Below are 21,211 nucleotides of genomic sequence, written 5' to 3' on the forward strand. Positions count from 1 at the left end.
CCCCCAGCCCCCTGCCTCCCCAGACCTGGGCCTTTCCGAGCTGGGAGCCTGTACCTTTGGGACTCTGGGCTACAGTGAGACCCCTGGTGTGTGTGTGTGTGGCTGTGCCACTGAGGAGAGACTGTAGGATTGGATATGGTGTATTACAGGGATCCAGGCCTGGGCGTGTGTGCCTGAGTGTGCCTGTGTCAGGCTGTGTGTGCTTGGAAGGGGTGTGTGCAGTTGTGTGTGTCGCCTCCTCTCTGGGGTATTTGTATGATTGCGGATGTTCAAAAAGCCAGCTGCCTCTGCTGGGCCTAGTATGTGCTAAAACTGTCACTGTGCCAGGGTCTCCACTGAGGCGAGTGGGACCCTGAGTGTTTTGGCCCTGGAAGCAGAGGTGTCGAGCCCAGGTGTTGACCGTTGTGCTGGACCTGTCCCCTGGGGAGGGGGTGGTGCTCCATGCTGGCCCCCTTGGCTACCCACTGCAGGTGCCTCAGGCTCCCGAAGGTGCCTTGTTGGAAGTACAGAAGGGAGGCTGGCAGTGGTGGCCCTGGAGAAGATAAGCCTGGGGCCCAGGAGGCGTCTTTAAGGAGCTGAGGGCCAGGCCAGGAAAGTGGCTCAGCCCACACAGTACCGGCTGGTGGATGCTGACAAATGGGTTAATATTGCAAGGAATCGGTGTGACCTCTCTATGAGAAAGGACACAGAGGACATGGACTGCCTTGAGGGGGTGAGCTTGTTGCCACCAGAAGCGTTTGAGCACCCGTGTCTCAAGCATGCGTTAGATGTACTCGGTGAGCCTGGGGTCTCCTGCCCTGGGCCCTCCGGCTGCATCCACGGCCCTGCGCCCACGACCCGGTTTCTCTGGGCCCAGCCTGGGTCAGCTCCTCAGCATGAGTGCCAGGCCCTGTTCAGCCCCTCCTCCTCCATCTGTCCCCCAGTCACGCATCGCCAAGCGAGGGCGGAAGCTGGTGGACTACGACAGTGCCCGGCACCACTTCGAGTCCCTCCAAACTGCCAAAAAGAAGGATGAAGCCAAAATCGCCAAGGTGAGGGCTGGTGGGCGGGCAGGGGGAGTCTTCTGGGAGGCGCAGCGGGGAGCCCAGGAGGAGCTGTCCGTCTGTGCTGCGCTCCCCGCGCCCCTCTGCAGCCTTGGTTCTCACCGCTCCCCTGGCCGCAGCAGTCAGCCCCCTTGTGAGGGCTGTGCAGCCGTGACTAGTCCCAGGCCGCAGAGCTGGGGAGGTGGGGGGGTGCTGGCCCCGGGCGGGGAAGTGGGAGGACGCCTGGTGAGGGCCCACTTCTGGCCCATCCTGTGGTGCCTGCCCTGGCCCCTGGCCCCTGGCCCCTCTGGCCGCCCTGAGGCCACTTGGCCACTTTCCAGAATGAGAGCAGACCTGGCTTGGGTTACACTGGGACCAGGCCCGCCCGGCCTGGCGTACTCCGAGTGGAATTCCGTCACGGGATCTGATGTGACCCTGTCTCAGCTGGAACAAGCCAGGGGCTGGGGCTGGGGCTAGGGCTGGCCACACTCTCCACATGCCAGCGGCCGACCGCGCTTGCCCAGCCCTCTGCCCCTGCTAACGATTCTCACGTTTTGCTTTGCAGTTGGAGTTCACCCCCCGTCTCCGCCCGCGCTTGGGGCTCCCCTTCATTCTGTCAGCCTCAGAGGGCTTTTCCCTGCTGTCGGGGGCCGGCCCCTGGGGGGTGGCCAGCCTGTCTGTCTCTGCGTTTGGGATGTTTGGACTTGGTGTTTAATATCTGTGTCTCTGTTTCTCTCTCCCGTCTCCCTCCTGTTTCTCCACTCTCCTTTGCCTTGACCTCCCCTCCCCACCCCCAGCCTGTCTCGCTGCTTGAGAAAGCCGCCCCCCAGTGGTGCCAAGGCAAACTGCAGGCTCATCTCGTAGCTCAAACTAACCTGCTCCGAAATCAGGTGACACTGGCTTCTAACCTTGCACGTGCTGGCGCCTTCTGGTCTCTTGTCCTGTCCTTGGCACTGGGCGCCTGTCTGCCCAGCTGCCCTGCACTGCCCCTGGGTGGGGGAGGGCTCAGCTCCTTTCCCGGGTTGGGAGGCAGGGCTGTTTCAGATGCGTCTGCTGGGAGACCTGAGGTCAAATGTATGAGGCAGAGAGAGGCTGGGGCACTGGTTGACCTGGGTCTTTGTAGTCCTGAGACTCTGAAATTCTAGCCTCCAGGAACTCAGGAAAGCCTCGGAGATGCTTATCCTCTGTGAGGCTCCTACCAGGAGGGACGTGATGTCACTAAGGCTCCTGTCCTGGCGTGCTTGTCCTTCAGCCCTTATAAGAACTGTGAGGCTATCCTGAATTTACTGAGGAGACAAAGTTGCCCACAGAAGCACAATGTCCTGCCCCGGCTCCCAGAGCCGCCTAGTGGCTGAGCTTGGGCTTGCTTGACTCAAGCCCTGGGTCATTCATTATTATCCTAGCTCCCTGGCCTGGGGCTCCATGTGGGTGGTCCTGCCACAGCTGGCCAGACTCATGGGGACCCCTGGGACCTGTGGGCCCCTGGAGGGGACACTGGGAGGGTTTTTCAGTCTGGCTGGGATGCTGACACCTGGGGCCTAGAGGGTCGGCTCTTTGTGAGTTTCATGGAGGGCAAAGAGTCCGAACCACAGTGGTCCTGGAAGGCTTCCAGAGGAGGCTCTTTGTACAAAACTCCTGAATGATCCTGCTACCCTGGCCATCCTTCACTCTTCTCAGCCCCTGCCCTTAGCATGGGCCAGGTCCTGGGTGAGCAGGGTGTGACCAGGGACCGCTGGATACAGTGCCTGGGAGAGACAGCCTTGTGGTTTTCTCGGCAGTGAAACTGACATGACTCTAGCGCCCCTTCATGATCCCAGGGTGGGAGGGAGTGACAGACGCCCGACCCAGGAGGTTGGGTTTCCCTCTGGGCAGCTGCTGCGTTTTCTCTGGACCACCTCCTGATTTCATCATCTTCAACCCACATATGTTGAATGCCGGTGATGTGGAGAGCTCTGGGCTCAGCAGGGCTCATGGCCCAATTTCTTACCTGACCTGCTGCCTGATTTCTTTTAGGCCAAAGCTGTGGGCTGACTTTGGAGGCACTGAACTGTTGACAGCCTCACCCTGAGGTCGGGTGGCCCTGGATTTTCAGGGTCTGGGGAAGGTGGCCTAGCCGTCGATAGGCGCACATCCTCCTCTGCTGCAGGAGGTGGAAGAGGAGCGAGGGCTGGAGTGGGCCTGTCCTGCCTGCAGAGCTCAGGACTTCTGGCTGGAGGGGGAATGGGGTTGCTGACACACAGCCGGGGTTTCTGCATAATTTTTCTGAAATGGGTTTGGCAGGAGGCCAGGTGAACATTTTTCTTGGGTGGGAGAAGCCCCTGGGAGACTGTGGGGCCTAGGGTGGTCTCTGCAGTTGCTTTTGGGCCTGGGGGATCCTGCTGGAGGCCCCCGCCCCGGGGAGGGCAGGGAGGCCAAGGCTTACAACCTCGTCTTCGGACGTCAGGCTGCAGATGTTTGGCCTTTCAGCCGAGTTGGCTTTCCCACTTGGATCCAATTTTTATTTGAGCGTGACTTCCTTCTGCCCCCACCTGCCACATGCCTGCTGGAAGCTGGGGAGCCTTCAGAGTTCCTGTGGGCAGCTGGCTGGCTATGAGCTGGGCCACTTGGGGCCCTGCTGGCTGACTTACCTTTGGGGAGACAGTGCAGCCTTGTGAGGCTGTGCTCTCTAGGGCTGACCAGCTCCAGGTGTCCCCTGGGCTAGTTCTGAGCTGCTTTCCACACTTGCTCCAGTCTCCCAAAACCTGCCTGCAGGCCCCTGGGGCCCTGCTGCCTGAGGAGCAGTTCGTTCTGGGTCTGCGCTCTGTGCCCAGAAGCATGCAGCAGAGCCACTGGGGCTGCAAATGCTCCCCGCAGTGGACAGCTCTTCCCCCCCGGCCATGTGCTTCTGAAAGAGCTGGAAGAGGAGGAGGACTGTGACCCAAAGGGAATAAAAGACTCCAGCCCTGACTTCCAGGAACTCTAACACGGAGCTGCTCTGTTTTTTGCAGCATTGCTCTGTTGCTGGGACGTGTGAACAGGGCTTGGCGCACAGCAGTGAGCAGCTGTGCCGTCAACATTCTCACTGTCATGATTGTTCATTTGGGGAGCTGGGACCAGGGTGGTGGGGTGGCAGCTGAATGCTCACGGAGAAGTGGTCTCTGCGGGTATAGGAGCTGGGGTGGTCAAGGTGGAGTGGGGGGACACGGGATTTGAGCCAGACTCTGCAGTGGAGTGGGAGGCGTGTATAAGAGTGCGAGGCGCTTGAGGCTGGTCCTGTGGGGTCGCTCATTTTGTGGGTTCTACAAGCCATTGTGAGCAGCGCCCGCTCAGGCACTGGGGTGCTCAGAGGAGTAGGGCAGGGATGGCCTGGCCATGGCTCAGAGGTCACACCAGATCTGGGCTATTCCAGGAGTGGCCTAAGGCATGCGTGTTTAGAGACATTTTTGTTTTCCTATTCTACCTTTAATTGTTAAATTAGATTTTAAAAAGTTAGGCAAGGAGCTCATGCCCACTCTAGCAGGTTCCAACAACCTGAAGGTAATTGTATAGTCAGGAGCGATGGTGGCCCCTCTCTCCTCTAGTTGCACCCCCAAGTCACCACAGCTCAGCCCGGGGGTGGGGCGGGGGAGGTGGCGGGGGGGGGGGGTCGTTGCACAGCAGGGGAGGGGCTGACTTGGGCTGATCTGGTGCCTGAAGCGGGATGGGACAGCTGGGTGGGCTTGCAGAAATCCTGGCTTTGTGAGAGTCTGGCCGTCAGGCCGGTTGGCTGCCTTTGCCAGAAGGCCTGAGAACGTGAGGCTGCTGGGGGGAAGTGTTCTCCTGGGCGGAGCTGCCACGTTCCAGGGCTGTGACTCAGACCCTGAATCCAAGTCACCCCCCTGAGTCACTGTTTCCAGCAGCGCTGTCCAGAAGGAGCTAGCCCCTTCTCTGGAGGGGCCTGTGACTCACCCTAGCCTCCCCTTGGCCCTCCCTCCACCTTCAGAGAGGGGGGTGCCTGCTGCTCCCTATGTCCTTCTGCTCTGTGATGGGGCCTTAGCGCCACCACCTGGTGGGTGTAAGCAGGCCTGGAGGGCACAGGGCCTGCCCTGGGGAAGGCCTTCAGGGAGGGCACAGGCACCTTGCCCAGCAGCCCAGCTCCCTCCTCCCTGGCCCTGCCCTCTGCCTGGGTGGGGACAGGTCACAGAGGAGAGAGGGGTGGGGGGAGGTGAGGGGGGGAAGGAAAGCCTCTCCCAGGGAGGTGAAATGCAGGTTGGTGGCTGAGGCTGAGTGGGAGCCGTCTTGAGAAAGGGGAAAGGAATCCTCAGGAGGGGACAGCAAGGCCCGGAGAGCTGGGCAGCAGGCTGACACTTAGCTGGAGAGGGGTTCCCGGGGGAGCGGGCAGGGCCCCCACCTGACTGGCTCTGGGTCTGCCTCTGTGCCCCTACTGTGCCCCCCAGGCCCCTTGTCTCTTGCCTTCTTGTTGTGCCCTGTTCATCCCTTGCCTCCCCTGTGGCCTACTTGGGCCAGATAGGGGGGGTCTCCCTCTTGCCATGGCTGCTCTGCTCTCCCCTTCTTGGAACAGCCCCCACTGGCCTAGCTGCAAGGGCCTGAGGGGCTGTTTGAGGGGTCTTCCCTGGGCGTCCACATCCAGTTCAGCCTCCATCTTGCCAAGAGTCCTGGTCCCAGAGAGGAAGGTTGGGTGGCACAGGTCTTGGGGGTGGGCCTGGGCTGGCTGGGACAGAGGCTCAGCAGAGGGGGATGACCTGTCCTGCCCCTCAGGCCGAGGAGGAGCTCATCAAAGCCCAGAAGGTGTTTGAGGAGATGAATGTGGATCTGCAGGAGGAGCTGCCATCCCTGTGGAACAGGTGAGGGCCAGAGGTGGCAGGGCTGAGCCTCGGCCTCCCCTCGAGGCTGCGTGGCTGTGTCACGTGTGTCTGTCCTGGGTGCCCCGTGCCCTCAGGGTTTGTGTCTCTGGTGGTAGTGGAGGTGTATCAGCGTGTGTGGCTCTCCTGGGCTGTCCACCCTGACCTGTGTGCTCACTTTGCCCTTTTCCCCCCGCTCCTGCAGCCGTGTAGGTTTCTATGTCAACACGTTTCAGAGCATTGCGGGCCTGGAGGAAAACTTCCACAAGGAGATGAGTAAGGTATGCCCTGGTCACTGTGGGCCTCAGGGCCTCCGCCGTGCTCCCCCCTGACGGGCCAGGCTCAGAGGCATGGAGTGGCAGGCTGAGCTCCCTCTTCCTGCTGGGCTTTGGCACATACTAGTGAACACAGTGCCCCCTCTGGGCTCTGGGAGGAGCCGCCTAGCCCCCACCCTCAAGAAGCAGAGAGTCTGGGCCACTGGGAGGGGCTGGGTGTGCTGGGGAGGCTGGGAGCAGGGGCGGGAGGGGAGGCCCCGGCCTGTGCCCTGCTCCCAGACCTATTCTCCTTGCCTGGACAGAGCCAGCCCCCCTGTGACAGTAAACGTGTTCTCAGGCTACCCTGACCAAGGGGGCTCTGTGTCAGAGAATGACGGTAGTTTCCCAATTTGTAGGCAAATAATAGATTCCTAGAATTTTCTCAATTTTTAATTTTTCTCCCATGTTGCTTAACATATTGAAACAAGTCTGCTTTATCTGTCAGAATCTGTTGTAACAATGGGTCTGATTAGCCTACACTCCTCTGTTGTGTTATTTTCATTTTAATTTAACGGTTATACTGTTAAAGCCGAGTTGGAGAAACCCCGTGTTGGCAGCTCCCTCCCTCTGGGCAGTGGGTGGGTCTGGCTCTGCCTCTAGGGTCCAGAGGGATGAAGTGATGGTGGCGGATTCCAGACCACCCCCACCTGCTTGCCCTCTGCAGCTCAACCAGAACCTCAACGACGTGCTGGTCAGCCTGGAGAAACAGCACGGCAGCAACACTTTCACGGTCAAGGCCCAGCCCAGGTATGTGGCGCCCACTGCCCTGCGGCATGGGCGTGGGGAGGTGTGGTGGGGGCTGGCGCCTGGTGCTCGCTGACTCATGCAAGGTCAGACGAGGCTTGTTCTTGCGTCCCTCTGGGATTCGCCTTTCTGGCTTGCCTCCCTGTGCTCAGGGGACTTGCGGAGGGCACCCCCTACAGCTCCGGGGTGTCCCATGAAGAGGTCAGTCTGCAGATCACCGTCCTGGCTTCCTCATCTGTGGGGCAGGAGCAGTCAGGGCGCCTGCTCAGCTCGGAGGTGGGGGGGTGGGGACTAAATGATTGACGGACGTGGAGCCTTCTGGGAAGTGAGCCATCTTCTTAGAGCAGAGGGGTAGCGCCACTTTTTCCTTCTCCTGCTCCTGGGAGGTTCCAGTCCCTGGAAGGCGGCATTCTGCACACCGCAAAGCTGTCCTCGTTCCTGTTCTGGCTCTGGCCTCGGGGTGGGGTGGGGGTCCTCCCCCTGCCAGGAGATCCCTGTTTCCTGAGGGGAGCCTGTGAGCGAGGAGGGCAAGTGCCTTGCCCCCTGGCTGTGGCTCAGGGGAAACAAGAGCGAGTCCAGATTTCGTTTCCTCTGTGGCCGGGCGTCGCTCAGCGTGGAGCACCGGGGAGCTCGCTTTCCTGTCTATGAGAGGGGGTGATTGTCTGCTTGCTGGGGCAGCTGGGGCACTACCTAGGGCTGCGAAGGTGTTCAGTGAATGTTATTGCTCTTCTTCGCCCCTGAAAATAAAACGTGGTCTAGAGAGGGGCCCTGCAGGTGACAGCGCAGGGTTTGGGGAGAGGGTGGCCTAGAGACTAGGACGGGGTCCCAGGTCCCAGGAGGACCGGCCCCCCTGCGCTGCAGCTGCCTGGCCTGGAGGGGACAGAAGGGGTGTCCAGGATGGGTGAGGAGGGCGGTGAGTGGTGGCCATCCTGGGCCTGCACGTGGGCCAGGCTCCTTCCTGCTGGACAGTGGCTGGTCTGAGGGCAGAGGTGGGGATGTGGAGCCTCGTGACCCCCTGAAAGCATAGTGGCCCATTTTGTGGCCCAGTCACCTCCTCTCCCGGGAGCCCCCACTGGCCAGCCACCCACTCCTTCCTGGTCCTCTGAGCCCCTGAGTGCCCTCCTCCAGCTTGCTGGCTCGTGTGCTCTGTTGGCCAGCAGCGCTCCAGGGCACCTGGCAGTGGCGAGGCCAGCAGGCCCTGGGGAGGAGGCGGCCCGCGCTCAGGGTCAGGCCCTCTCGTGGCCTCGGGTGGTGGCAGAGGTTGTGGCCGTTTGCTGTCCTCTGAGCAGAGGGGTTGCTGATGAGGGAAGGGGACAGGCCAGCCCCGAATCTGGCACTTCCCTCAAATGAAGGCCTCCACGTCCCGTCCGTCCCACAGAAAGAAAACTAAACTGTTCTCCCGGCTGCGCAGAAAGAAGAACAGGTACCGGCAGTGAGTGCGGCATTGTGCGGCTGGGCCAGCCCGGCCCGCCGGCCCCTGCATGCGCCTAGCCCTCTCCAAGGGCGCACTAACCCCGCCTTCCCGAGGGCCGGCTATGGCCGGGCTGCTGTGCCGTGTGCGTGTTGGGGGTAGAGGGCCTCTTGGGGGCATGGGGGCGGCCGGACAGCCGAGCGCAGGGCAGCACGTCCTCTGCAGCACCGAGTCTGCCGGGCCGCGCCCCAGGGGCATTAACAGGTGGAGAATGTAGCCAGCAGGGGCCTGGGGAGGCTCAGGGAAAGAGGCTGCAGCACGGGCGGTTTGTAAACTTACGTGTGTGTGTGCTAGGTTCGTGTGTACAGTCACACGCTGCATAACGACGTGGCAGTCAGTGATGGCCCGCACGTGTGATGAGGCCCCGTAGCATTAGTGCCGCACGGTCTAGGTGTGCAGTGGGCTGTGCCATCTAGGTGTGTGCAAGCGTGCTCTGTGGCGTTCGCACAACGAGATCGCCCACCGACACGTTTCTCTGAACATATTCCTGTTGTTAAGTGACGCAAGGCAAGTACATTCCCAGAAAACATAAATTCAATAAAGACAAGAAGGTACTATGGATATCGCTCACACATCTGTTCCATCGTGTGACCCCACCCCACCCCAGGTGACATGGTCACTGGTTCCCTTCGTTTCCTTCCATGACCTGCCCTGTCCACCACAGTAGCCGCTCACCTCAGGTGACTGTCAAGGTGACTTGAGATGTCGCCAGTGTGCCTGAGGAGCTGAATTTTTAATTTCATTTAATTTAGGTATAAATTTGAGCAGCCGCCTGTGGCTAGCAGCTCGTCTCAGCCAGTGCCTGGCCTAGTGTTTCTTGGTGCAGGTACAAATACAGGTTTTTATTTTCTGCTCCCGTTGTACCCACGGGGCGGGTTATGCACACATTCGCCCTTGTTTTTGGTCCTGAACCGTCTGGCCTGGAGGCCGCAGACTCTCGTCTGGCGACCACCCCCACGGTGGCTGGTGCCCTCCCTCACACCCTGCCGGTGGTCTCCCGGGCGCCTTCCCTGCAGGGCCTGTGGGAGCACTGGTGAGACAGTGAGGCCTGGTCTGGATGGGGGTGGCAGCCCCGGGGCAGGGCTGTGAGGTGGGGGACGCCCCAGCCCAGAGGCCTTTGTGGTCTGGCTGAGCCTTGGGGCCCGCCCTGGGCACAGGGCTGTTGTGTGATGTCTGGGAGGAGACTCTCTGCCTCTAGGAGGTTTGGCTTTCTCCCGCTCTGGAGCTCGGCCTCTGGGTGAGGGGAGGGTGGGGCCCCAAGAGGTCTGTGGGCGCTGGGCTGGCCTCAGGGGGCCGCTCCCCTGGGCACCGCAGACCAGCCCTTTCTCCAGGGCAGGCCCCTGCTGCGACCACCTGTGGTCTCCTGCCTACCTCCTTTCATTTCAACCCATCCTCATGCACACCGACGTGCTGGTCACACATGGATGCACAAGGACCCACACTCATGCATACGTGGACATCCCATTCTCACAGTGAATCTGTGGACACACGTCCACCCGCAGTCTCCCACATTGATCTACATGGACGCAAGCTCATACACATGTGCACACACATTTTCACACCTGGATCGTGGGGCATCTGCGCGTGCACAGTGCGTCACACGCACACCTGTGTATTTACACATTCCGTCTCCTACACTGTGGCCTTCCTCCATCAGGCTCCCTGTCCTGTCTTGCCTCCACAGCGACAATGCCCCTGCCAAAGGGAACAAGAGCCCTTCACCTCCGCCAGATGGCTCCCCTGCCGCCACCCCCGAGATCAGAGTCAACCATGAGCCCGAGCCAGCCAGTGTGGCCACACCCGGGGCCGCCCTCCCTAAGTCCCCGTCACAGGTAGGCACCATGTCCCAGGGGCCTGTCTCCTCGTCCTCTGTCTCTTCCTCCTGCTTTGCTCCCCAGTCCTCTGTCCTCTGCCTGGGTCTGGACCCTGGCCTCACTCATGCCTTGCCCGGCCCAGGCTCATCTTGGTGGCCTTGGCCTCCTTCCGGGGCATCTGTGACTGTGCGTCCTCCTCCCCCAGCGCAGTGCCCTCCCTTCCCTCTCTCCCTGGCCTGCGGGGTACTTTGCTGTCTCCATGTTCCTTCCCTCCTGAGACACAGGCTCTGGGCCCTGAGCTCCCAGCATCTAGAGTCTGCGGAGGTGACTGCCTTTCTCTCCTCCTGGCCGTCTCCCTTGCATGGGGCCCTGCAGGATCTTTAAAGGGGCAGCAAGGGAAAGGGCTCAGTGAGGAGACTGTGAGGTGAACAAGGGGTCGCAGGCTCTGTGCTTCTGGACTGCCCCTCCTGGAGAAGCCAGGCCCCGTGCCCCCAGCTTTCTCCAGGTTTCCACAGCATCCCCAGGAGCTGGAAAGGGAGGGAGGAGGGTGGCCTCTGTTGGCCTGTCAGCCCTGTTAGTCTCTCCCCAGCGTCTGCTGCTGGCAGTGGCTCTGTTGGTTTTAGGCCATCACCCGGCCCACGCTGATTAGGATGATGATGTTAAGAGCCGTGATGAGAGCCCACACTTGAATAGCGCTTATCTGGGCTGGCCACTGTGCCCACGCTGTCCGTGTTTTCATTCACTGAATCCTCACAGCCCCCTGAGGCAGGTGCTGCCATCGCTCCAGCTGACAAGTGAGGAAACCCACGCTCGGGGGGTTGCGTGACATGCCTGAGGTCCCCCCACACGGGCAGACGTGTGACCCTCTTCCTGGGTCTCTGCTGGCTCCATGCCGGCCCTGACAGGTGACGGCCTCCACATGTGACAGCAGAGGCTGACGGGGGCCTCCTGCAGGAGGTGAAGAGAGGGGTCTGGGCTCAGGAAAGTAGGGCTGGAGGGCAGGCCGGGCACCCGGGCTGTTTCTCCACCACGTTTCTCTCTCCAGCTTCTCACCTGGGTGGGCAGGAGCCCAGACCCTCCGACAGCGGCCCTGGGTGGCCCGGGCGGCTGCTCCCTGCTTTCTCCCTCTTCTGTACTGCTCTCTTTTTCTTTTCTCTCTTCTTCCCCTCCCGTCCTCTCCCCTCCCCCTCCTTTCTCCTCTCTGCACAGCGTTCCTGGATGCCCTGCCTCACTCTCCCCCAGGGTGGCCGTGGGGTCCTGGCGTCTGTATCTTGGGGAGCAGTGACTCTTCCTGCTCTGTCTTTCTCGGTTGCCTGGGTGGGGCTGTGGCCTGGGTGTGACTAACTGTGGCTTTGTCTCTGTCTGTCTGTCCCCATCCCCGACGCTCTGCTGTGCCTCCCCACACGACCCCCTCACCCGCTGCCGACCCACAGCTCCGGAAAGGCCCACCAGTCCCTCCGCCTCCCAAACACACCCCGTCCAAGGAGGTCAAGCAGGAGCAGATCCTCAGCCTGTTTGACGACACGTTTGTCCCTGAGATCAGCGTGACCACCCCCTCCCAGGTCAGCCGCGGCCGCCGCGGCCCAGCTCTCTTCCCTCCTCTTGCTCTCTCAGGCGTGCATGGCCTTCCCTCTTCATCCCACGCCCTGGGCCTCTGCCTCAAGAGCCAAGAAGCTGGCTGGAGAGACTGACCCTGAGCCTCCCTCTCGCTCATCCATCCATCCCTTCCTCCATCATTCCTCATCCATCTCTGAGCATGTACTGTGGCCAGACGCAGGCACACAGGTGAACCGTTCTAGTGGAGACAGACAGCTCCGCAATGGCCTCGCGGTTCCATTGATGTTCTGGTCGAAAGGGGCAGTGAACACGGAGGACCTGGGCCAGTCAGGGAAGGCTTCCTGGAGCAGGCGGCTACGAGCAGACACAGTGCTTTAGCCAGAGACAGCAGCTTGTACGTAGCCCAGGAGGGGTGAGAGAAGGGCTTAGGGACTTCTGGGAGTTCTGTGTGCTGGGAGGGTGCCGCTGTGGGAGGCAGTGAGAGCAGGCAGCAGGGGCAGCTGGGAAGGTCCTGGAAGGTCTGGCCAAGGCACCTAGACTTTAGTTCCCAGAGTTGCTGGCAGCCCTTGGATGTGGGGTGGTGGCTGGGCTTCAGAGCAGAGCTGCTGCTTGTAAATGCCCTAAGAAGGCATGTAATGCCTGTTACAGATGGACAGAAGGAGGGCCGAGCAGGGAAGGTGACCATGGGAGCACTGGAGTGGGCTGCACACTGTCTGCTCAGCTTGCAGGGTCCACAGTGTGCTAGACATTCGGAGCCTGGTGTCCAGGCCTCACAGCCAGGGCCCTTTCCATGTGGGGTCTCGCCTCTTGTGACTGGCTGCTCCCAGGCTAATCCCACGTGGGCCCGTGTTGGAGCACTGCCTGGTCTCTGGGCTCTGCCTCCCACAGACTCCTTTGCACAAGCCCTGAGGCCTGGAGGTGAGGGGCCGGGCGAGAGGGGTGAGTGTGGATGGAGAGGTAGCTGGGAACTGAGGACAGTGGTCTCTGCTAAGGGGCCTAGGGGCGAGGGGCTTCAAGCCCCCAGGGAGGACTTCAGGTTAGAACTAGGAACTTTGAATACAGGCGCTAGGTGGGCAGAGCGGGGAAGCCCTGGCCCAGGGCTGGATGTGCAGGAGCCCCTCTCTGTAGAAGGTGGCCGAGGCTGGCCGAGGTGCTCCTGGAGCCGGGGTGGGGGGAGCGGGGAGAGGGACCTCCAGGGTAGCTTGCTACTGAGATGCTTGCTGGCTGGTGAGGTTGCACACGAGGGAGATGGGGTGAGCAAGAGTGAGTGAACGCTGAGCAGGGAATGGTGTCAGCCACTTACCTACACGACCTGGTTGGGTTTTCAGCCGTCCTCTCAGAGGCGGTTGTCCCCAGTTAACGGGGGAGGAACCTGTGGGCCTGACCTCAGCCAGACCGCACGCACTGGGTGTGCCCCTCCATGCTCACTGCATGCTTCCCCTGCTGCCTCCTCCACTTGCTCAGGGAACTGGGTCTCTGCCTGGCGAGGGCGGGAGTGTGCCCTGTGGGTGCTGCTGCCTGGGGCCGGGGTGGGCTGGTCCCCTGCCATGATGCTGTGCTAACACCACTGCTCTGCTGGGTCGTGGTGAGTAGCCTGTGTCCCGTGCCGAAGGACAGTCCCTGTCCTGCAGGGTGGGGAGGCTGGCCTGGGAGGAGGGGCAGGGATGATACAGCCTGTCTTTTGGCCTGGTGACCCTGTCCGCTTGGAGCATGACGGGTGGCTGTCTGGACTTGGCTGACTTCTGAGAAGGGGCGAGTGGTGGGGCTACCTAGAGGAGAGAAGTGCTGCCCACCAGCTGGGGGGAGGGCACCTGGAGGCCGTGCACTCGTGGTGTCCTGAGCACTCAGTGATTTTGAGACGGCACGGCTGTGGGGACTGAGCAGTGACCACCCTCCCCCAGGCTCATGGGACAGGGCTCAAAGTAAAGGAAAGTCAGAGCTGGGGGTGAGCCTGGGGCAGGGGCTCAGGGCCTGGGGTCCCCTGTCTGGAAAGTGAGTGCACTTGGCCGGCATGGAGGCCTTGCCTCGAGCTGCGGGATGGCTGGCACCAAGCCTTCTCAGGGCGAAGGTCTGGTCTCTCCCTGTAGGCTGCAGCTCAGCTATGAAGGCCTCTCTGGGGAGCTCCTCCCCACGCTCTCAGCTCTCGGGTCCTTCTTGATGGAGGCTCCGGTGGAGGCAGGCTGGAGGGTGCTTGCTGTCAGTGCTGGGTGCCCGGAAGCTGGGCTCGCCTGGGCTTGTGGGGTTGTGCCTGCCAGCGCTGCAGGAGGGTGGGGGAGGAGGCCCCGGGGCCGAGCCAGCTCTGTCCTCTAGGACCTGGGCAAAGTCCTCCATGGCCTCCAAAGGGAAAGCTGCGTCCAACATGAAGGCTGCAGCAGTTGAGCAAGGCCCTCCTCCTGTGAGGGCAGCATGTCCCCTGTGGACCCAGCCTGGCAGCCTTGTGAGCGGCTCTGAGAAAGACCCTTTCTTCCCACAATTGTCTGGCACGGCTTACAGTGGGGCTGGTTTCTCACAACGTGAACAGGGCCCCCTCCCAGCCTCCTGGGGCCATGCCTGCTGCGTGCACATTCCTGGCCTGCACTCAGACCCCCTGAGTGGGACTCTCTGCTGGTGGGGGCAGGATCTGCAGTTTGAACATGGGTCCCCCAGGTGCTGGGGACCCCCATGTTTAAGATTGGGCCCCTAGGCAACGTGTGCTGCCTCAGCCCTGGCCTCGCTCCCTGGAGCTGACTGGTGGGTAGCTGTCACCACAGGGTGACCTGTTCGTATGGGGCAGTGAGGGGAGGCCTGTGCCTGTCCTAGAGGCCCTCCAGGTCGGGGGGACCACAGGTTGTCTTGTCCAGCCGGCTGTAGCTGTGCTACATCTCGGGGAGGGACGAGGTGGGGCAGCTGTGGGCCCAGGGAGCCGAGAGGAAGCGCAGGCACAGGGCAGCCTGAGTCTGCCTGCAGAACGAGACGGGGGGATTGGGGGCTTGGCTCTGGTCGGGCGGCAGTTGTGGCCGATGTCTGAGGTGGGCTCCAGGCCTCATCCTGTGTGGTGCAGGCTTGTGCCAGGGTGTGTGGCGTGGGCAGCACCCCTTCGTGTGAGGGCTGGACGTGTCCCTGAGTGCAAGTGCCTGCTGTGTGTGCCTGTGTCGACGGTCCCTACCTGTCACTAACTGCCTTCCTCCTCTGCTGCTGCCGCCAAGTTTGAGGCCCCGGGCCCCTTCTCGGAGCAGGCCAGTCTGCTGGACCTGGACTTTGACCCCCTCCCGCCTGTGGCGAGTCCCGTGAAGGCGCCCACGCCCTCTGGTCAGGTTGGTCTGAGCCCACCAGCCCTGGGCTCGTGTCTGCTCGCTGGCCACGCGGGCCTCTGTAGGTCTAGGCCTTTGGGAGTCCTGGGGTCACCAGGCTGTCCTCCCACTCATACCCTGGCCCATGGCTCCTCCAGTCCTGCCTGACCATGGGAAGGCGAGAGAGCAGACCCAGGCCAGTGAAAGGACCCTGAGGCGGGGCCAGCTGAACACTTGCCTGGCAGCTGGCGGTCTGTCTCAGCGCCTGCCCCTCTCCTGGCAGCACCCCGTGCTTGGGTGCTCCTCTGCCTGGGGTCTCAGCCCCCTGAGACGTGTCCAGGACTTGGCTCTCGCAGACCTCAGAGCCCAGCTCCGTGTCTGCCGGGCTCCAGGGCCCTGGGGCGGGCGTGGGGTGGTGACCCTGGGGAATGCTTGCCCACTGCCGTCTCTAACCTCTGTGCTAACTCTGTCCTTCTCCCCTCTGCTGCGCTCAGCCAATTCCCTGGGACCTCTGGGAGGTAAGCCGTGTGTGCTCTGTGGCCACCCCCAGGGGGGGAGCTGCTCTCCTGTGTGTGCTGGGCCCGCCACGCCTCGTCCTGCACCTTGACGGTTCACAGGTGCACGCACACACATGCTCCGGCCCGTGCTCACACGCACAGGGAGCTGGCGCAGCTGCCTCGTCTCCAGCTGATCTGCTGCTTCGCGCCCCCGTGGAGACACAGAGCCCTCAGCCAGGCTCCATGGAAAGGGGCTCCTTGGTTTAGCCTGAGAAGAGGGTCCTCCATGGTTGGGCCAGTTGTCAGGGCCTGTGAGTGGCCCTAGACAGTGACCAGCTGCCATCCAGGCTGGAGAGGGTGCCTCCTGCTGGGCCGAGGCCTGTGGGTTAGGAGGGCCGCGGAGGGGAGGGGCCTTGCCCTGGAGGAGCCTTCTGTCATCAGGGGCCCCGCAGGGCAGTGGCATCTGGAGCTGGTGGGACAGAGGAGGGATGGAGGGATGACGTGACAGGCAGGAGAGGTAGGGTGAGGTCAGGGGCCCTTCTGTGAGCAGGGCCTGCCCGGCACGTGTCGGCGTCACCTGGTGGCTTGACAGAGAGGCTCAGGGAGGGCATGGGACTTGCCCAATGACTGGTGACACAGCTCCTGCAGGAGTGGGGGCACTGGTGTGCAGGTGTCAGCAGCCCAAGATCCTGGGAGCTCGGAGGAAAAAGCTCCACAATAGAGTTTCTCTCTGGAGGAGGCCAGAGAAAGCCTGGGGTGAGCAAGCAGAGCCATTTGCCGAATGGACGTCGCTGTGCTGAGCTGCGGGTGGCACATTTGCGCCTGTCCATCCCCTTGGCAGTGGTAGGAGTGAGGAGATGGGAGTGGGCGTCTCTTCAGGGGTCTGCGTCTGCCCCTCCTGGGCTCGGCCAGGCTGTGTGCCACAGGCACCCCTCACTCCCCTTTGTCAACGCTGGGTGGCTCATGACAGTCTTCTCTTGTCTCGTGCCCCTGTCAACACCTTCTCCCCGCCTCCGCCCCCGCCCTGCTCTCCCCGGCCCATCACTAGCCCACAGAGAGTCCAGCGGGCGGCCTGCCTTCCAGGGAGCCCAGTGCTGCCGAGGGCACCTTTGCTGTGGCCTGGCCCAGCCAGACGGCCGAGCTGGGGCCTGCCCAAGTAAGTGCCCACCTGCCTGCCCCTCATTTGTCCCTGGTTTCTGAGGGTGTAGCATGAAGGGGGAGCCCAGAGGACGGGGCACAGGATGGACAAGGCCACTATGGGCGTGGGGGTGAGGCCAGGTCCGTGAGCCAGGAGGGCCTAGGATGGGGCTTGTCGCTCATGCTAGGGGTGGCTGGGGTCAGATCAGCCCCTTTCCCACCTGCCAGCCCCACCCCAGCCCCTGCTGTGGGAGGGAAGAGCGTTTAGAGCACCTACTTTCCAGAATTTTCTCCTTTAATCTTCACCCTAACAGACACATTTCCCCCTTTTACAGATGAGGAAATGGGGGCTAGGAAGGCTGAGTGCCTGCTCCCGGAGCTCGGAGGTGGCCGAGTTTTGGTGCTGGCTGAGGTCAGCCTGACTGAGGCCGGCAGCGTCCACTCTGCCTTGCCTGTGCCCCACCATCGTGCCTGGTGCTGTGCTGCTCCCTCCTTGGGGAGCAGGCGTCCAGGGCTGGGCAAAGGCTGCTCTGGCCTGTCCTGAGTTGTGTTCTGGCTGGGACGGGCACGTGCTGACTCAGCAGACCCCTGCCAACCTGTGAGGGGCGGGCCCGGCTGGTCGGGTGGGAGGAAGCTGAGGCTTGGCCAGGTCTTGGGCATAGAGGGCACGGCCTGTGAGCGAGGGTCGGGAGGCACCCAGGGGCCTGTGTTGGGCTTCTCAGCAGCAGGTCACTCTGCAATCTCGTGCCTGCCAGCACCCTCTGCAGCTGCGTCCCCAGCCCGGGACCTGCCTTTCCTCCAGGGGCTCCCTGACCTGTGTGGAGGCACTGGCCAGCTCTTGCTACTCAGGGTGCCGCCCTCCGTGGCCCCTTCCTCTGTCCCGGTCGTGGCGCGCGTCTTGTGTCTGACCCATGCTGGCATTTATGTTGCAGCCATCGGAGGCCTCGGAGGTGGCGGGTGGGACTCAACCTGCGGCTGGAGCCCAGGAGCCCCGGGAGACGGCAGCAAGTGAAGCAGCCTCCGTAAGACGACAGGGACCGAGGCCCTGTCTTTTCCTCCCTGCTGTCTGTCCGTCCCTCTGTCCTCCCGCCCGCGGCTCCCAGCCCTGTGTCTCACCTGCACTCCTTGCTCTGTGCTGGTCCAGGTCGTGGTTCCTGTCGAGGAACCAGCACAGACACCCCTTTCCCTGCCCCCGGGGCCCTGCCACCCCCTGGGCCCACCGCCCCACGCTGACCTGTGCTTCCTCCCCAGAGCTCTCTGCCTGCCGTCGTGGTGGAGACCTTCTCTGCAGCTGTGAACGGTACCGTGGAGGGCGGCAGCGTGGCTGGGCGTGTGGACCTGCCCCCGGGGTTCATGTTCAAGGTGAGCCCAGGCCAGCAGACCCCACAGCTGCTGTCTGCCACCGTCCCCTGGTGCCTCAGATGGGGACCCTGAACCCCAGAGGCCATGTCTTGGCCCCAAGTTGGCCTGCCCCTACTACCCCTGCTACCCAGTTGGCCAGGTGGCATCTGAGCCCTAGTCCTGCTGCTGTCACAGGCTCCTGGTCACCATGTCGGTGCATCACCCCAGAGCCACAAGGCCCGCAGGTGGGACCCGGGGCCTTTGAGGGAAGGGTGTCAAGCTCTCCCCAACCTCTGCAGGTGCAGGCCCAGCATGACTACACGGCCACTGACACAGACGAGCTGCAGCTCAAGGCTGGTGATGTGGTGCTGGTGATCCCCTTCCAGAACCCCGAGGAGCAGGTGAGGCCCTGGTTTGGGGCTGGGCCCGCTGTGGTGGTGAGTGGCCAGCAGGGGGCAGCAGAGCCCCACGGCAGGGACCAGGGCCTGCCTGTCCCTTCCCTCCTCCCTCCCTCCGTGCTCCTCTTTCTCTTGCCTGGCTCCTCCCATCTCTCTCCTGCCCCTTTGGCCTGTCTCCCCTGCCACATTTCGCCTTCTGTTGGGCTCTCCTGCCTGACTCCCTCTCAGTCTCTCATTTTCTTTCTTCCTAGAACTCTGTCTGCTCTGCTTCCCTCTCCCTCCTTTCCTCCAGCGTTGTCTGCTTTCTTTCATCATTTCTCCCCTTCTCCTTTCCCTGCCGCCCCCAGCCTCCCTCCCAGGACAGGATCCCTGGCTGCCCCTCATGAACCCTCCACCAAGGGGCCTGCTCCGCAGCTCACGTTGAGCTCACACTGGCCCTGCGAGCCTCGCCCTCCAGGCTGACCCTGCCCCTGTGCACACAGGACCCACAGGGGCAGCGTGTGGCCTCTGGCAGGATCCTGAACGCCCCTAGCCGTGTTTCCAGCTGTTACTCACCCCAGATGCCTTCCAGACCCTTTTCTTCCTGCTGTAGCTTCTCCTCGTTGGTTAATGTCCTCAGAGGGCCTCCCGCTGGGTCTGGGGCTGGTGCTGAGCAAGGCAGAAGGGCCCTCCTGGGTTTGCACAGCTGCTTTATGCACGTAGCTGCCACCCCTCAGCAGGAGCCTCATGTGGGTGTCGAGTGAGCCTTTGTGGAGTGTCAGTGTGGTCAGGGTGCCCATGCTGATGCCCAGGTGACACCCACAGTCCCTGGGGTCCTGGCTGGGCTCCTTCTGCTTTCAGAGGGCCCACTTACCCATCAGCACACCCCTGTGGTTTAACTGTTGGCGTGGCTGAGTCTGGGTCTGGGAGGGGGCCAACCTGGGATGGGGGTCTTAGGCTGGGACTTGAGGACCCCAGGTACTTCCTGAGGCCACAGTGGGCTGGGAGGTTTGAGTAACAGGCTTTCCTGGCCCTGCTGCTGAATCGGCCAATTTGCCTAAACCTCTAGGTCCCCACTGATCTTCTCGGTGGGCCAGCCCCGGGCTGGGTGGGATTTTCAGAAGCAGAATCGCAGGGGCTGGCCCCATGGCCGAGTGGCTAAGTTTGGGTGCTCTGCTTTGGCAGCCCAGGGTTTTCCCAGTTTGGATCCTGGGCCCAGATCTAGCACCACTCATCAAGCCATGCTGAGGCAGTGTCCCACATGCCAGAGCCAGAAGGACCCACAACTAGAATATCCAATTATGTACTGGGAGGCTTTGGGGAGAAGAGGAAGAAAAAAAGATTGGCAGCAGATGTTAGTTCAGGGCCAATGTTTAAAAATAAAAAAGGCAGAATCCTGGCCCCTGGCCCACAGTGGGGGTCATCTGGGGTGGGAGGCAGTGGCTCAGATAGGACATCCATAGGGTCTGTGACAAGGCAGGTGATGACACGAGTGAAATAACAAAGACCCAGGGGGTCCCAGGCATGGCCCAGCTGTAGGGGCAGCGATGGCCTCAGCCATGGCAGGGTGTAGGGTCACTGCAGGCCTGGGGGTCAGGGTCTGGCCGGAGAGGTTGTGATGGCTGGGGTAGGTGACTCCTGTGGGGGGGTCAGTATGGAGCAAAGGCCAAGTTCAGGTTGGAGGGCAGGGTGGGGCAGCTTCAGGCCACTCTAGAAGCCTTTCACTGGTCAGTGCTCAGCAGAATGTCCTGGAATAGTGTGTCGAAGACTAGAAGGACAGCTGATGTGCTCCTCGGGCACGTGTCCTCTGTAGGCACCGGATGGTGGGAGGCTCCTTGGCCTGGGACTGAGGGAGCTGCTGAGACACATGAGCCCAGTGCAGCAGTCAGACTGCCTTCCCAGAGGGGCGAGATTTCCCCAGTGACAGCCGTAGTTGCCCGCTGAGGGGCGGCATGGTTCCTGGAGTTGGTCGTGTGGGTCCCGTGGGAGTGGCAGGGAGGGCTGCCTGGAGGAGGCGTGCTTCGAGGCGTGCTTCAAGGCGGGCTGACAGGTTAGAGGGAATGAACCGGCAGATGGAGAAGACGTCCTCCCAGCGTGTCCCAAGCGAGATGCACACCTGTAGAGTCCACGTGCCTCTTCCCCCATCCCTGTGCGACCTGGATGACCTTCCCCGCAGGATGAAGGCTGGCTCATGGGCGTGAAGGAGAGCGACTGGAACCAGCACAAGGAGCTGGAGCAGTGCCGGGGCGTCTTCCCCGAGAACTTCACCGAGCGAGTCCAGTGAGGGCGGCGGCCGCTGCAGCCCTCTGGGCGTGTGAAGAACACTTTTCCCGAAAAATGTGTGTTTTTTTCCGTTTTTGTTTTTAAACTTTTGAAAAGCAAAGGGAAATCCAGAGGAGAGACCTAAGCCAAGAGGTGTGCTCCCGAGGGTTAGGTTGTTTTCCAAAGAGCCTGGTTTCGGCAAGTCCGGTGGCGTCACCAGTGTTCCTGAAGCTGCTGTGTCCCCTAGTTGAGTTCCCGGCGCCCGCCCCGCCCGCCGGGCTCGCCGCGCATGCGCGCCGCCGGGGGCTCCGCGTGCTGCCTGGCGAGGGTCCTCTTTTCCCCCCCGGCAGCTGCTGCGGGTGGGGTCCCGTCTCTCCAGAGACCTCGGGGCCCAGACACCCCGCTCCGCAGCCCGTCTGTGTGCCGTTTGAAATAAATCTTAGTGTTCAAACCAAAATGAAACAAAAGCTGTCAACGCTCAGAAAACGTGTGCATTTATTTTTTCTCTCTCCGTTTCTGTGTCCGGTGCGATGGAACTGTGATTATCTGTGGCTTTTCTTCCGAGCCAGTCCTCCCCCAGGTCCTC

The 21,211-nt window shown here is 62.0% G+C and overlaps 1 protein-coding gene across 25 annotated transcripts in view; it reads left to right on the forward strand.

Moving 5' to 3' along the window:
* The window catches only part of BIN1 (bridging integrator 1), a 55,392-nt gene extending 34,281 nt beyond the window's left edge, over window positions 1-21,111 (forward strand). For 3 of the 25 annotated variants that reach the window (XM_044769198.2, XM_070507396.1, XM_070507395.1), the window contains exons 6-13: window positions 924-1,031; window positions 5,760-5,845; window positions 6,048-6,123; window positions 6,821-6,903; window positions 10,056-10,203; window positions 17,897-18,007; window positions 18,286-18,387; window positions 20,540-21,111. In XM_044769198.2, coding sequence (XP_044625133.1) covers window positions 924-1,031; window positions 5,760-5,845; window positions 6,048-6,123; window positions 6,821-6,903; window positions 10,056-10,203; window positions 17,897-18,007; window positions 18,286-18,387; window positions 20,540-20,647 — 822 coding nt within the window. In that variant the 3' untranslated portion in view covers window positions 20,648-21,111. Of the gene's footprint in view, window positions 1-923; window positions 1,032-1,819; window positions 1,913-5,759; window positions 5,846-6,047; window positions 6,124-6,820; window positions 6,904-8,278; window positions 8,324-10,055; window positions 10,204-11,618; window positions 11,748-14,927; window positions 15,036-15,505; window positions 15,530-16,556; window positions 16,665-17,577; window positions 17,668-17,896; window positions 18,008-18,285; window positions 18,388-20,539 lie in introns of all 25 variants that reach the window. The other 22 variants (XM_044769179.2, XM_070507388.1, XM_044769183.2 and 19 more) reach the window with 20 other exon arrangements.
* Window positions 21,112-21,211: the final 100 nt, after the last annotated feature.

This window comes from Equus asinus, chromosome 4 (assembly GCF_041296235.1).
Source record: "Equus asinus isolate D_3611 breed Donkey chromosome 4, EquAss-T2T_v2, whole genome shotgun sequence".
In the NCBI taxonomy this organism is placed as follows: domain Eukaryota; kingdom Metazoa; phylum Chordata; class Mammalia; order Perissodactyla; family Equidae; genus Equus; species Equus asinus.